Source organism: Peromyscus eremicus, chromosome 8a (assembly GCF_949786415.1).
Source record: "Peromyscus eremicus chromosome 8a, PerEre_H2_v1, whole genome shotgun sequence".
In the NCBI taxonomy this organism is placed as follows: Eukaryota; Metazoa; Chordata; class Mammalia; order Rodentia; family Cricetidae; genus Peromyscus; species Peromyscus eremicus.
Window position 1 is genome coordinate 29,759,747 of NC_081423.1, and position 14,071 is coordinate 29,773,817.

Below are 14,071 nucleotides of genomic sequence, written 5' to 3' on the forward strand. Positions count from 1 at the left end.
ATTTTGGAGCCACATTGAGATGAATGTCTACCAGTCATCTATCTCTATTTTGTAGTTACAACTGCTTTAGGAAGGGGTAACTTTGAGCCCATAAAAAACCTTTGTTACATTTATTACATTTCACTCCTTGGTTGTGACATGCATTGATTTTGCCAGAACTAACTAATATTTTGAGATACAAATGGTGGTTTTTAAGCTTTGTCAGCCTTCTACAAAGAACTTTGTCTTATTTATTTAGTTACTTACAATCAATCAATTTATTATGAATTATTATTTTATTCAATGAATTACAGTCCATTACTATCCTTACTTATTTTGATACTCAAATTGTCCCAGTCTAGTCAACAGGAGCTTTAAAAAACTCACTTCTGTGCCTGCTTGACATGATTCAATCACTGAAATAATTTTTCAAAAAATATTAGTTCTTTACTTTCTACAGCAACAAGACATCCCAATTCTATCTTATTCTTTCCCTGCCTCAACCCTGGAGTCTTCATGCTCCACTGCCTCCAGAAGCCACAATTCTCTTTAGTGGGGATACCATTCAGAAACAAGATCTAAGTGGGAGGTGTAGATCTTCCAGTCTCCAAGATAGGGAGTACACATGCATGGTGGGTACTTTGTACACTATATCAAATTATATCAAAGAAACATTGAACATTTCCACTAAAATTGATAGTGATAACTTATTGATAAACACTTAGCATAGCCTAAGCAGATACTTACTCCCCGTGGGTTTGAATGTTGTCCTGATATTGGCAAATTGTGTTTAATGATGTTTTAAGTCAGTTGATATTTTATCCTATATTCATAAGGATTTTCTTTCTCAAGTGACCTATACTTGGGATTCACAGTAAAAGATTTCTCTTCTACAGAATCTTTTCAAGGCCCCGAGAACCATTCCTTAATAAAAGGGGAAGGCAGTGTACTGACCACACTCCTTTTTCTCCTATTTGGGCTAAATCCTTACTGTTTTAGTCATCAGAGAAAGGAGAAAATAAAGCAGACTTCTAAAAAAAGGAACAGTTTAGAACTTTTATAGCCAACCAACAGCTTGACCTAGGGAGAAAACTTTAGTACCATAGTTCTAAAATACTAATTGAAGCAGGGCGTGCTGGCACACGCCTTTAACCTCAGCACTTAGGAAGCAGTGGCAGGCCAATCTCTGAGCTTTAGGCCAGCCTTGTCTCTAGTGAATTTCAGATCAACAAGGGCTACACAATAAGACCTGCCTCAAAAAAAAGAACAAATAAATAAGTTAGTGATTCAAAAAAATAAAAGTATCTTACTCATAGGTTTCAAGGTTATTTGGAGATTTTTCCACGAGGTAACTGCTTGGTGCATATCCCTCATGCCTGTAAAATGAAAAACAAGTGTTTAGACTCGCAGAGAACTGGTTTTTACATCTTGATTTAACAAAGTTAACCCATTAAAGTCATGTAAGAATTCAAAATCTCATGTTATTTGGCATTTGTGATAAGACATTTACAAATTTTGAAATAGAACAGCTGATAAAATTAACAAAGGTATGCTCAGTTGAGAGCAACATACCCCACCACAGAATATAGAATATAATAAAGAACAAATGGGTATTTACTTCAAAGGCTCTGCTTGCTACTCTATCATAAACTTTCCTCTACTGGAAAAAATACCTTTCAATCTTTATTTTCTATAATTAATTTTTGTGATAATCAGTATTTTTCCACTTTATGCCATCATTTTCCAGTAAGGAAATTGAAGTAATTAAGGTACAAGAACCCAACTTTACAACACAGGTCCTTAAAAACCATTCCCAGCTAATGTTGTACACTTTAAAATTTAAAAACTCCCTAGTTGAGCATCTTCAGATAAAAACCATGAGAAAAACTGAGCAGATGGCCCAAGTTTGTGATCTTAGTACTCAGGAGGCTGAAGCAGGAGGATAGCTGTGAATCTGAGGTCAGCCTGGGTTACACAGTGAGTTCGAGGCCAGCCCGAGGTACAGCGTGAGACCCTGTATAAGACAAAAAAAAGGTCAAGGTCAAGCTGGATTCCAAGGTGAAATGTCACATTTGAACTGGAATTAATAATAGAGAAATGAAAAAAATGATAAAAAGTTTATAAACATTATGAACACTTTTTACATTGTGTATAGCTCTGTAGATCTTGAAATCACTTTGTATTCACCCCTGAGCACCAGAAAGCAGGTAAACAGCCCCTTCAACTCTCTTGGCTTCCAGTTCTTACCAGTGAAATGAGAGATTTAAACTTGACTATATCTAAAATATCTCCAGATTCTGCCTATGTACAAAAAGATGAAGAAAAATACAGCCTTCTTACACCCTTTCAAAGCTTAATACTAGCCAGTGTTGGCTTTTCTATATCCTGTTGGGGGTGTACAAATTTGGTAAAATTTTAGGAGACATTATCTGTTAAAATTAAAACACCATACACTCTGACTTAACATAACTCAACATTCCCATAGTTAGAACTGAGATATATGTGTGTATATATATGTATGTATCCAAAAGCTTGTCATGCTACATAAATATTGCCAGGTCTTCACTCAAGCTTCATTCAAAACAGTACAGAAGGGGCTGCAGAAATGGCTTAGTGGTTAAGAGCACTTGTTGCTCTTGCAGAGGACCTAGGTTTGACTCCTATAAGCAACAACATGGTAGTTCACAATCACCTGTAACTCCAGTTTGAGGGGATCCAATACCCTCTTCTGTCCTCCTTGGGTATCAATCATGCACATGATACACATATATACATCCAGGCAGAACACTCACACATATTAAAAAGGGGTGAGTTTGTATGTATTGATATGAAAAGATTGCTAAGAGATTATCATACAAAGATAAAGGCAGAGAATGGATCATTTGAGTAAAATACACAAAATGCACTTGTTATGACCAACTCTCGTGTCTAGGCACACAAAGAAGTATTAGCACAAGGAAGAATTAGCAGTGATTATGGACTTGATGGCTTTTCATGTATACTTCTGTCTACAGTGAATGTACTTTCTAAAATTCTTTTTTTCTTAATTGTAGCAGACTGAACCAAGGGCATCATGCATGGTAGATACACACACTAGCACTGAGCTCTGCTCCCGGACCCTGGGGTGGTTTTTGTTGTTGTTGTTGTATTAATGAAATATTGGCATGGAGTAGTGATGTTTCAGTGCCAGAATATTTTCTTTTTCTGGTTTCAAAATTAACAATAATTTCATAACATTAACACTTGCTACCAATATAGAAGAATATTGGTCACAGTAATTATTCCACATTAAAGAAGGGCTCATGAGACGTTTTTCATTCCAAACCCCAGAGAAGGCCGTTAGTATCTGAAGAAACTTATTGTCTTCATCAGCATTTAATGATTGCTCTCATAATGAAATCTCTGGTGCCACCTGAGACTTTCTAACCTAACTGCCACTCTGTGCCATCTTCACACACCTTTTCTTTCCACTTACTTCACAATGAGATGTATTTAAAAACTTAAGAACATCACAGAGCAAGTTGCCAAGCCGACCAACTGTCACTACCAGTGGAAATCCAGGGGCTTTTAGGTGAGTTGAGGACAGGGAAGGGTTAAGATGAGGCACAGGGATTCCATATGGCAAGTGGAAGCCTCTCTGTTAGTTCTGAGAAGAGGAATGAAGAGCTCACTCCTCTCTCCCTTCCACGGTGCTCAGCTCTGCTTTCCTAATTCAGCCTCAGGACGGCTGAAGGACGTGGGCATTCCTCCCATGTTCGCCTCATTCCCACAGCAGCCGTATACTTGTCTTACCCGTTCTTGTCTTGAACCCTCCACCAGTGGACCTCGGAGCTGTCCAGCAGGTAGTACTCTTCATCACACTGCAGCGCAAGCTCCTGGGGGTCATTGGTTTGGTAGTCGTACAAGGCAATGACCAGGGTTTCTTCAGGTTCCTGAAGTGACCGCTGGGGAAGAGACAACAAAATGAAGCAAAGACATAAGAAGGGGACAAGTTCCTGGGATCCTGGATTTAGACTAGACCAACATGGCAGCTTCCTCCACCCACTGAGGTCATTTGTAGAGGCAGCTACCTTCTTCAAGCTGGCACTCTTTATGAGTTTGGGTTATGGGGCTGAATAGGTACAAACAGCAGCAGTATGCACTTCTTTCATTCTGTGAGGTAAATTCTGATCCCAATGAATTCCAAGAAGCCACATGCTTTTCATAGAAATCTACTGATTTCTATATTGGCTCATCTGGTTTGCCCAAATCCACCAAATCAGAGGCTACCAGGGCTGGAAGTACCTCGAGAGCCCATTTTACCCATGTTTTCATTAGAATGGGGAATCAGATCCCATGGCAGGGAATGGACATAGCCAACTCCCAGAGAATTCATCTCAATTCTCCCTCTACAGTAACACATGGCTCCTTTCTTCTTCTTGCAGAAACCTTGACCTATACCTCTGCCCCACACTGTAGTGATTTTAATAGAAATGGCCCCCACAGACTTATGTGTTTGAATGTTTGGCCCATAGGGAGTGGCACTAGTAGGAGGTGTGGCCTTGTTGGGGGAAGTGTATCACTGTGGGGACGGGCTTTGAGGCCTTCATATGCTCAAGCTACATCCAGTGTGACTGAGTGTGTCTCCTTCTGCTTCCTGCAGAACAAGATGTAGAACTCTCAGCTCCTTCTCCAGCACCATGTCTGCCTGAACAATGCCATGCTTCCTACCTGGATGATAGTGGACTAAACTTCTGAAACTGTAAGCCAGCCCTAATTAAATATTTTCCTTTATACGAGTTGCCATGGCCAGGCAGTGGTGGCACACGCCTTTAATCCCAGCACTCGGGAGGCAGAGCCAGGTAGACTTCTGTGAGGTTGAGGCCAGCCTGGTCTACAGAGCGAGATCCAGGATAGGCACCAAAACTACACAGAGAAACCCTGTCTTGAAAAAACAAACAAACAACAACAACAACAACAACAAAGAGTTGCCATGGCCAAGGTGTCTCTTCACAGCAATAGAAACCCTAACTAAGACACATACCATATTTCAAATAGGATGAGATATTAATGACATGAAGAACAGCTCATAAGGCAAACAACCACCAGAGGTCAAGATGAGCACACATGAGACTGAGTGGCAGATTTGGAAACAAAGAAAATATGGGAACAGATTGAGTTACTGGCTGGAAGGTGATGTAGTGTTGGGAAGTTACAAATTCTCTGAGTACATTGAATTCTGGGTATTTATGGAGCTTGAAATAGGTGGTTGGTTGGGTCATACAGATAGCTAAGAGTCTGTGGACCTGAGGCTTTGCATAGAACTAATGGATGGAGAAACTGTTCAAGGCACCCAAAGAAGGTATAGATGTAATATGTTGTCCATGTTACTGTAGATCCAACTCCCTGATTAACCCTTAAAGGAAAAAGGTTAGTACAGAGGTTTAGATGATGGTGGTGCATTTCCACAGGGGTCATGTAGAGCACATAGTGGGATAATCAGATAGTACCAAGTTTGAGGGGTACTACAGGTATTTACTAGGTGAGGTCCAAGAACACAAAATGTTCTGCAGTATCTCACAGACTTTCCAGCTTCTGAATGTCCTAATAGACATCAACATGGTGAAGACCCTGCATATAATTATGATATACAGGAGGCCTCTGTTGCACAATGGACTTTTATAATATACAAGAAGGCCCAAAGGCTAGATTCCTCCTCTACCCAATAAAAAGGACTGGGTTTTCCAGGACTGCACTACCTGTGCACTGAGAGTGCTTACCCTTGTTTTAATTTAGAATTCTTTTGGGAATTGTTCGCCATTTTGGAAAATCATATCACTCATCGAAACACTAGAGCTGAGCCATCAATAAGACATTCCTGTATCTACTGCACTTGAATTGCCAAATTCAATGGGTTCTGTCTATGGGCTTGGGCACTGGCTTATTGCATCGTGTTTTCTTATACTCATCACCCCATATTTACATTTATAAATACAAGTTATTCTATTTTTTTCAATATTACAATGAGCATATTGATTGGTTCTCTTAAAAAGTATTTGTTTACATAAACTGTGCTGTTTACAATTTTTTAAAATATTTTTCCTTTTCTTTATTCATGTGTCTGTGTGTGTATGTGTGTGCATGGCACATTGTTTTTAGTGTTGGTGCCCTCAGAAGCCAGGAGAAAGCATTGGATCCCTAGGAGCTGGAGTTTCAGGCAGCTGCTCCTGAGTAGCTACCCTGTCCCTCTGAAGGGTAACTCCACAGTCTTCCTCAAGTAGATCCTGGCTAGCCTTAACTGTCAATTTGATAACAACTAAGAATTATCTTGGAAGAGCATCTCAGTTGAGGAACTGCATACATCAGATTGGCTTAGGGGTATGTCTGTGGGAAACTGTCTTGTAATCGATGTAGGAGGGCCCAGCTCACTGTGGGCAACACCATTCCCTAGTTGGGTAGGCCTGAAAAACTTAAGAAAGCTAGCTAGGCAACAAGAAATACCTGTGGCTTCTGCCTTGGCTTGGGCAATGGGTTCCTTGGTTGGAGGTCAGGCTGTGTGGAACAGTAAGCAAGCCTGCCTTCAAGTTCTTGCCTTGAGTGCCTGCCTGAACTTCCTTCAATGATACACTATGATTTGGAATTTAAGCCAAATAAACCATTTCCTCCCCTAAGGGGCTTTTGTCCAGGTTATTTTACAACAGCAAGAGAAATTAAACTAGAACATAGCATAAGGCCTGAAAACGTCGTGTAAAATACTGTTTCTCTATAGGCCAAGCTGAGATGCCATTGCCCTGCAGGTAGGAGATAGAGAAGGGGAGGAGAGAAATAAACGACTTCAAGTGGCAAGGAGCAAGAGAAACCCTGCAATGGTTCTAGACATATGACTGACGCGGGCCCCAAGCCTTTGCAGGAAAGTGCTCACAACACCACAGGCGCTGCATTTCCAAGGAGCCTTAAAGTCCCAATGGTGCAATTCAAGAAGTGACGGGCAAGCAGTGCATTCTGGCTTCACCCTCACCAACACTGAGGAGGGCAAGACTTCAGAGAGAGCTGTAGGTTTGGGTGGGCCTGCTACAGGGGAAAAGAGAGGGCAGTGGGCTTCCAAGCCACACCTGCAAGGAGGCTGCTGGAGTCGTGCTCAGAAGGTCAAAGAGTGTAAGCACACAACTGGTTCTCTGCAACAATGGGAGTGTGTCTCTGCTGTGGTGTTGGAAGGTCAGCTGGGAAGAGATCTCAAAGTTAACCTGAGGCTGGAGGATTTAGTTTCCCTTCTGAGGATGCTGCCAGTTTTGAGGCATCACTGTGTTGGCTGGAAGAGACAAAGAGAGCTCCTTCTTCAGGAAGAAGCATGAGGAAGCCAAACTATAACTTTCCCAGAGCAAGTACCCAGATGTGGGCACCCATCTTAACCTGACCAGACGGCGGGGGCTCATCCTTTCCTTATTTCTTCTTTTTCTCCAGAGTTGGTGGTCTTGTCAATCAGTCTACCACAGAGCAGTGTGTCTCAAACTTGAGTATATCTCAGAATGACAGGAAAGAATTGATATGCAGATGAAGGGCCTCTCCTCCAGAGTTATGGCTGCAGAGGATCTTGGTGTGTTCTTAGGACTCTGCAGTCTCACATGCTCTCCCGTGGGGCTGATGCTTGAGGTTTATGGGCTATGTCTGGAGAACAACTGTTCCAAAACCCATACACCAGAAACTCTTAAGTCCTGTTAGTACCTGAATAGCCTTGGAGAAAACCTCAAGATTTCTTGGTACTTAGTTTGCTAAGTTTAAAAGCAAGGATATAAATTTATAACCCTTCAAAGTGGATGGAAGACACAGTTTTATCCTATATAGCAAAAGTGTGGAGGTGCTTTGGGATATATCAAGTGTTATCAGGCATTTGTCTCTGGAGTGCTCTATATTGAGGCATAAAGACAGCTTGGTACCAGTGCTTGTAGACTGTGTACTGCAAGGTGGCAGTTCAGGACCTGAGTGGTCCTTTAAGTGGACAGACCCACTAAATAAGCATTTCTCAACCTGTGGGTCATGACTCCTACAGGGGCGTCAAATGACTCTTTCATGGGGGTCGCATATCAGATATTTACATTACAATTCATAACAGTAGCAAAATTACAGTTATGAAGTAGCAATGAAAATAATTTCATGGTTGGGGGTCACCACATGAGGAACTGTATTAAAGAGTCTCAGCATTAGGAAGATCGAGAGCTACTACACTAAATAGCCCCCAAATCCAAAGTGTTAAATATACCTCAACTGCAACTGTCTACCCTATGCACACAGATCTGAGAAACACAGAGATCATAGTTGAGCTTACAACATGGGAGCCCACCTCACTTACCCTGTTGTCTTCAGGAGTAGGAGGAAGAGGCTTCTTTGAAGCTGAAATAAGAACAAGAGAAAAAGAAAATGAGCATGAAACCCCAGCCTTTCAGAGAAAAGAGGCCCAAGGAGAGGAGCGAAGAAAAGGGGCAGAAGGAGATGATGAAATACAGAGACACCGGAATCAACCTTGCCAGAACCTGTCTTTAATCTCTCATACTTGCTAGTTTCCAATTCCCCTTTCTAGAAGATACTAGAGACTTCCAGAAGCCAGTATTTTGGATTTCCTTCTGTATCCCCTGCCTGGGAAGGGGCCAAGATTTGGGCTCTTCTCTGCAGGTAGAGAGACTTCCATGAGTACAAGTCACCTTCTGAGCTCAGGAGTGGGAATAGGTGACTCATACAGTGAGTCACTCACTACCTTCCTGATCCACTGTGGGCTTGATGAGGTGGGAGGGCATTGTGCTTTCTGAGTGGGCTGAAGTCTGCTTTTAGCTGCCTTGAGGCATTTCAATATATATTCTGGATGCCTCACTTCAAAATCAACCTCTCTACTTCAAAATCAACCTCTCTCCCTCCCTCTCTCCTATTCCTTTGTGTCTTCATCCCTCCTTTCATTTAGCTCTCATCTCTCCTCTGTCTTGCCTCTCTTCTCTCTTCTTATCCCTCTCTGCTTTCCTTATCTTCATCTCTATCTCTCAGTTGATCTATGGACCATGTTCCTTATATCACAGGTCAGTAACACACACACACACACACACACACACACACACACACACACACACACACACAGAGTCTGGTTTCTATTTAGCATGGGACCTGGACCAGGATACTGGATTAACTAGAATGAGCCCCTTCTATGCCCGGTGATCTTGTGACTGGTCACTTTCTCTGGTGATCTTGCTCTTTTGGCCCCTATTCTATTGTGCGTACTGTGGGGATGGGATGTAGTTAGGGCTGGCTATGGTGGCAGATATGTGTTGCTAGGTCATTTCCTCTCAAGCATTCTGCTGTTTCTCAGATGCTGCAGCAGTTCAGACTTGGATACTCCCATCACAAAAAGAAAGGCTAACAGACATGGTTACCAGTTACTGAGAGCTCGTTAAGGGCTGGGTAATGTGCTAAGATCTTTCTACTGCCCTGATGAGTCTTCCAACAGTCACTTGAAGTAGCTGCCTATTATTCTATCCATTTAGGAAGAAATCACCTGAGAGGCTCAGAGAGACAGAGAGGTTAAAGGAACATAAAGTTACACAATAAGAAAAGGATGTGGCTGGGACCTTTTTTTTTTTTAACTCCAAAGCCCTAGGTTCATAGACCTTGCGCTGTCAATATATTTAACACAAGAAACCCTGTGAGCCTTTACCCCAGGAATATGATGTGCTGTGTGCACAGTGAAGTATGCTTCTCCAAACTGCTTGCAACCCTGCCCAAACCATAGTGAGTGATGCTAATTAAGTCAGAAGAGAAGGCAGTGGGTTGCTGTGCAAAAGCAAAGTTATCAGCCAAATGGCTGCACCTCACACTCATGGCCATGGCTGAGAGCTGTTCAGCTACTGGGGTCAGCCTGGAGGAGCTGCTGAAGACCAGCCCTTCCCAAGTGCAGTCAACTTACTCAAACCGCTCCTCACACCTCAGTCACATGTCTCGGGGTGAGGGAAGATCTGTGAACCCTGCTGAGGAACCCTGCAGCCTACATGGGGAAACCTGCAAAATGGAAGCAGATTCGAAGGGAAGCAGGTGATGACATCACCTTAGGGTTCTGAGACCTCTGGTACCACTTTAGAACAGAGGACATTAGGGCCCCAGGTTGCCAGGTGATCCCTACAAGGGTCCACAGAAGTGTATTGGTAGGAATCAGAGACCAGCTCTGCCTCTGGGCAGGGTCCCTCTCAGGAGCCAGGCATCTGCCAACCCCTCCAGGCAATCCATAATCAAACTTCTGTGCTGCCTGTTCAGGTACAGCAAGCAGAACCAACAGCACGAAGGAGTGGGCACTGACCTCCACAATGCTAAATATTATTCATGAAGGCCCACAGACTGATGACCTTGATTCTTTCTTTCCCAAGTGCAAGGTGAGAAGCAGTGGTTTTTAAAATGGCTGTGAGAGGCTGTGAGTCAGGAAACCATGGAAAACCCAACTGTGTGTTATATCCGCCTTGTGTTAGGACAGCAAAAACCACAGGATGAGAAACAGTACCTGTGGTAGGAGAGGCTGAGAGATGAGAAAGCTGGAAGTGAGAGAATTAATTGTTTCTATCCCTCCCTAACTGTGTGACCTTGAACTGCTCGAGGCCGCCATTTCTTTGACATCACTCTCTACCCAAGACAGCCGTGAAGAACCAAAGCACAGTGTTATGGTGTTATGGAAGTGCATTTGAGTAGAGCTACAGTTCGTTGGAGGTGTCCCCAAGTCACTGTGACATTAGATAAAAATTAAGACACACTCCAATCCCTGAGACTGGGCTTACTTTTTTTTTTTTTTTACTTTGCATTTAGACTACGGATTCCTTTCCTCTGAGACTGAGCAGGTCAAGGGCAAGTCTGGAGACCAGGCAGGAAGAAGCCAAGGTTAAAATTAAGAGAAGTCTTCTCTCTCCCTCAAGCATCTGGAGTTGAATTTATATAATTAGACATATGCATGGTGTGACGTCACTAAAAGCAATAAGGAAATATTGTGTATTTAAGGCTGTCTCCATAATTTAAGGTCTAAGAGGACTGTCCAAATTTCCCAACTGCAGTACTTCTCAGATTTTACTGTTGTCTACCAGTGCCGCACAGACACTTTCATCTAGTAGATTGGGCAGGACCAGAGTTTTTTTTTTTTTTTTTTTTTTTTAATACTTATAATTAGCTCCTAGGTAGCATAGATGGTTGACCAAGGACCACACTTCGGAGTGCATGAGCTTTGACACGGAAAAGCATGAAAGAGATGGTAGACACAGGTGCCCCAGTGAAAATTCTGGAATTAGAGAATTTTGCCTTCGGTCTCTGACACCCTGTTGACGGGAGGCTCTTTGTCTCTTTCCCCATGTCTTACCGTTCTTGGTTGGGTCATAGGGGGCACAGCCTACTGCAAGCTTCTCCAACTGGGAACAGCACCTCCACCGCCCATCCATCCAGAAATTGGGGTGATACTTGGACACCAGGCTGTTGTTATTCCTTGTTTCTGTAAAAGTTTGTACCAACAGGGGGATCATTTCCTGGCCAGTTTATCAAGCATTACCAATCTTTTAATTCACTAAGACAGGACCCTGAGGCAGGCGAGTCCTGAGTGCTAACCAGATTAGTCAGGCAATTTATTGTGTTGTTTATTGAGGGAGCTTGGGTTAAATCAGTCAGCAGCAGATCTAGTTTCTTTTCTGGATCTGCTTCCCTTTGGCTGTGTGTCTCTAGGCTGGGGAACTCTCATATAAGTCTCACTTTCCCCAGATTTCCCTGCTATGTCCTCAACTGGATGAATGTGCTCTACAATGAAGCCTTCAGGGGTTAAGGAGAAAGTTGAGAGGGTGGAATTTCCATCTCTCTCACTTTGTATGACATCAAATTTGCTATTTTATTTTATTTTTGCAGGGAAGGTCTCATGTAACTGAGAATGTCCTTACACTCCAGATCTTCTTGCCTCTACCTCCCCTGTGCTGGGATCCCAGGTGAGCACCAGTATGTCAAGTGCGTATGTGCTGGCGTTAGAACCCAGGGCTTCATGCATGGTAGGTTAGCTCTCCACCAACCGAGCTGCTCTGAGGACTTATAAATTTGCTTTTATTCCCTTTAGGCTATGGCTTTGAAGTATAATTTCTTAGGAATAAAAGTGAAATAATAGTGCTAGTAAAAAGCAAGAAAAACTCCAACATTAGTTAATCTCTAGAGCTCCTTCCAGTTTTAACATTTGGATTAAAAAAAAAAAAACCTGGTATAAGATACAGGAAAATGCCAGGCGGTGGTGGCACATGCCTTTAATTCTAGCACTTGGGTGGCAGAGGCAGGTGGATCTCTGTGAGTTTGAGGCCAGCCTGGTCTACAAAGTGAGTTCCAAGAGAGCTAGGGCTACAAAGAGAAACCCTGTCTTGAAAAACAAAACAAAACAAAACAAAACAAAACAACAACAATAACAACAAAAGATACAGGAAGATGATTGTAGCTGGGGCTCTTGATTAGTTTTGGCTTAGTGTCTGTCTTCCACTTAACTGCAACTGGACTTCTGACAGCACTTTCTAGTTCGCCTATTGCTGGTTCCTGTCCCATTTGAAATTCATCTGACCCTGAAGCCTATAACATCACTTTAGCCTTATTTTTCAGACAGAAGTACTGTGGTTCCAGACGTAGGAAGGGCCTTGCTTCCTTACTCCTCACAGCTCCTTAGAGACAGGTCTCCTGATACACAGGGGGCTTCAGGCTAAAGAACAGTAATGTTGATCCAGTACTGTGTGGGGGGGAGAATTTTCAAATGCACCTTTTGCGTCCTAACTCATTTGATTCTCACAACAGCCTATGGCTGTGCTTGGGTGTCTTTTATAGCCAAGGAAACAGGGATGCACAGAGGTCCAGGTGACACACTAACACCTGGCAGTTTCTGGACTTTCACTAAAGAACCCTGTCTGCATATCTCATGGACTTAAGCACTGTGCGGGCTCTAACTGTGCTGCCAGGAAAGAGTGAATAAAGAAATGCTGGATGACTGGGCATGGTGGTGTACACCTGTAATTGTAGTACTTGTGAAATGGAGGCAGGAAGGTCAGGGTTCAAGGTCAGCCTTGGCTACTTAGAAAATTGGAAGTCAGACTAGGTTTCATGATCCTCTGTCTCAAAACAAACAAACAAACAAACAAACAAACAAACAAACAAGCTAATGCTTCCTGGGCACTGGCCACAGCTGCTAGCTCCTAAGAATTTTACCCATTGTGGCTCTGTGGAGGGATTCTATTACTCCCCTCCCCTCTCCAGTTTAACAGCCAGGGAAACTGAGGTTAAGAGCTTGCCCAAAAGCACAAGGAAGAGCCAGGATGCCAATCCTTGGGATCTAAGCGGAAGGGTTCCCACTCTAACCTTTCTTGCTCTACTAGAGTAAGCAAACATTTTTAAAATGCCAGATAGTAAAGTTTTTAGGTTTTTGGTTTGAATGGCCAAGAGGCAAAATGGTCTCATGTGGATGCTTATATATTCCTTTTAAATGATTCAAAACACAGGAGCTGTTTTTATCTTGGAGCCTTACATGATCAGGTAGTGGGCTGGATTGGGCCAATCCTTACATTACCCTTGTTGCTGCTCATGGGCCCGTTTTAAAAACGCAAGGTATTGACTGACAGCAAATGGGATAAATTCTAAACTCCAGTTGCTCACAGATATCACTGTGCTCCTTCATGGAGCCCAAGCCCAGCACAGGCCTGAGGTCCCAGTGACTCAAGAGCACTGGAGTTTACTTACCTTCTTTAAGGGTGAGCACCCAGCGCTGCCGGCTCTCACAGTCTGGAGCAAACACATACAGGAGGTAGTTGTCATGCACGACCTAGAAACACACAGGAGTCCATGATGAGCGGGGCATCCCGAAGTGGGGACCCACCATAGGCCCATCCTCAGCACTACAGGAAAGCAAGAACCTTTCTAAGAGTCTTTTTGGAGTGAATGAATGAATGTCCCTGATTGGAAGAACAACACACAACCCTTTCTGTGGCCTTGGTCTAAGCTCTCAGCACGGGTGACAGCCATCTTTCCCCCATCTTCTTTTACAAGGGCTGAGGATTCTAACCACGGCCCAGGGACAGAAAGCTATCCACTGTAGTCCTGC

At 43.1% G+C, this 14,071-nt stretch overlaps 1 protein-coding gene and 1 long non-coding RNA gene across 3 annotated transcripts in view; one reads left to right on the forward strand and one right to left on the reverse strand.

Annotated features, from left to right (window-relative positions):
- The window catches only part of Itk (IL2 inducible T cell kinase), a 62,512-nt gene that overhangs the window by 25,969 nt on the left and 22,472 nt on the right, over positions 1 to 14,071 (reverse strand). The window contains exons 3-7 of the mRNA XM_059270394.1: positions 13,711 to 13,792; positions 11,327 to 11,455; positions 8,306 to 8,346; positions 3,772 to 3,923; positions 1,290 to 1,355 (exon numbers count right to left, since the gene is read on the reverse strand). Coding sequence (XP_059126377.1) covers positions 1,290 to 1,355; positions 3,772 to 3,923; positions 8,306 to 8,346; positions 11,327 to 11,455; positions 13,711 to 13,792 — 470 coding nt within the window. The remainder of the gene's footprint in view (positions 1 to 1,289; positions 1,356 to 3,771; positions 3,924 to 8,305; positions 8,347 to 11,326; positions 11,456 to 13,710; positions 13,793 to 14,071) is intronic.
- Positions 3,561 to 14,071, forward strand: part of LOC131916834 (uncharacterized) — a 33,871-nt gene continuing 23,360 nt past the window's right edge. For both annotated transcript variants that reach the window (XR_009380604.1, XR_009380603.1), the window contains exons 1-3: positions 3,561 to 3,821; positions 4,622 to 4,720; positions 11,860 to 11,936. This is a non-coding gene — a long non-coding RNA (uncharacterized LOC131916834). The remainder of the gene's footprint in view (positions 3,822 to 4,621; positions 4,721 to 11,859; positions 11,937 to 14,071) is intronic.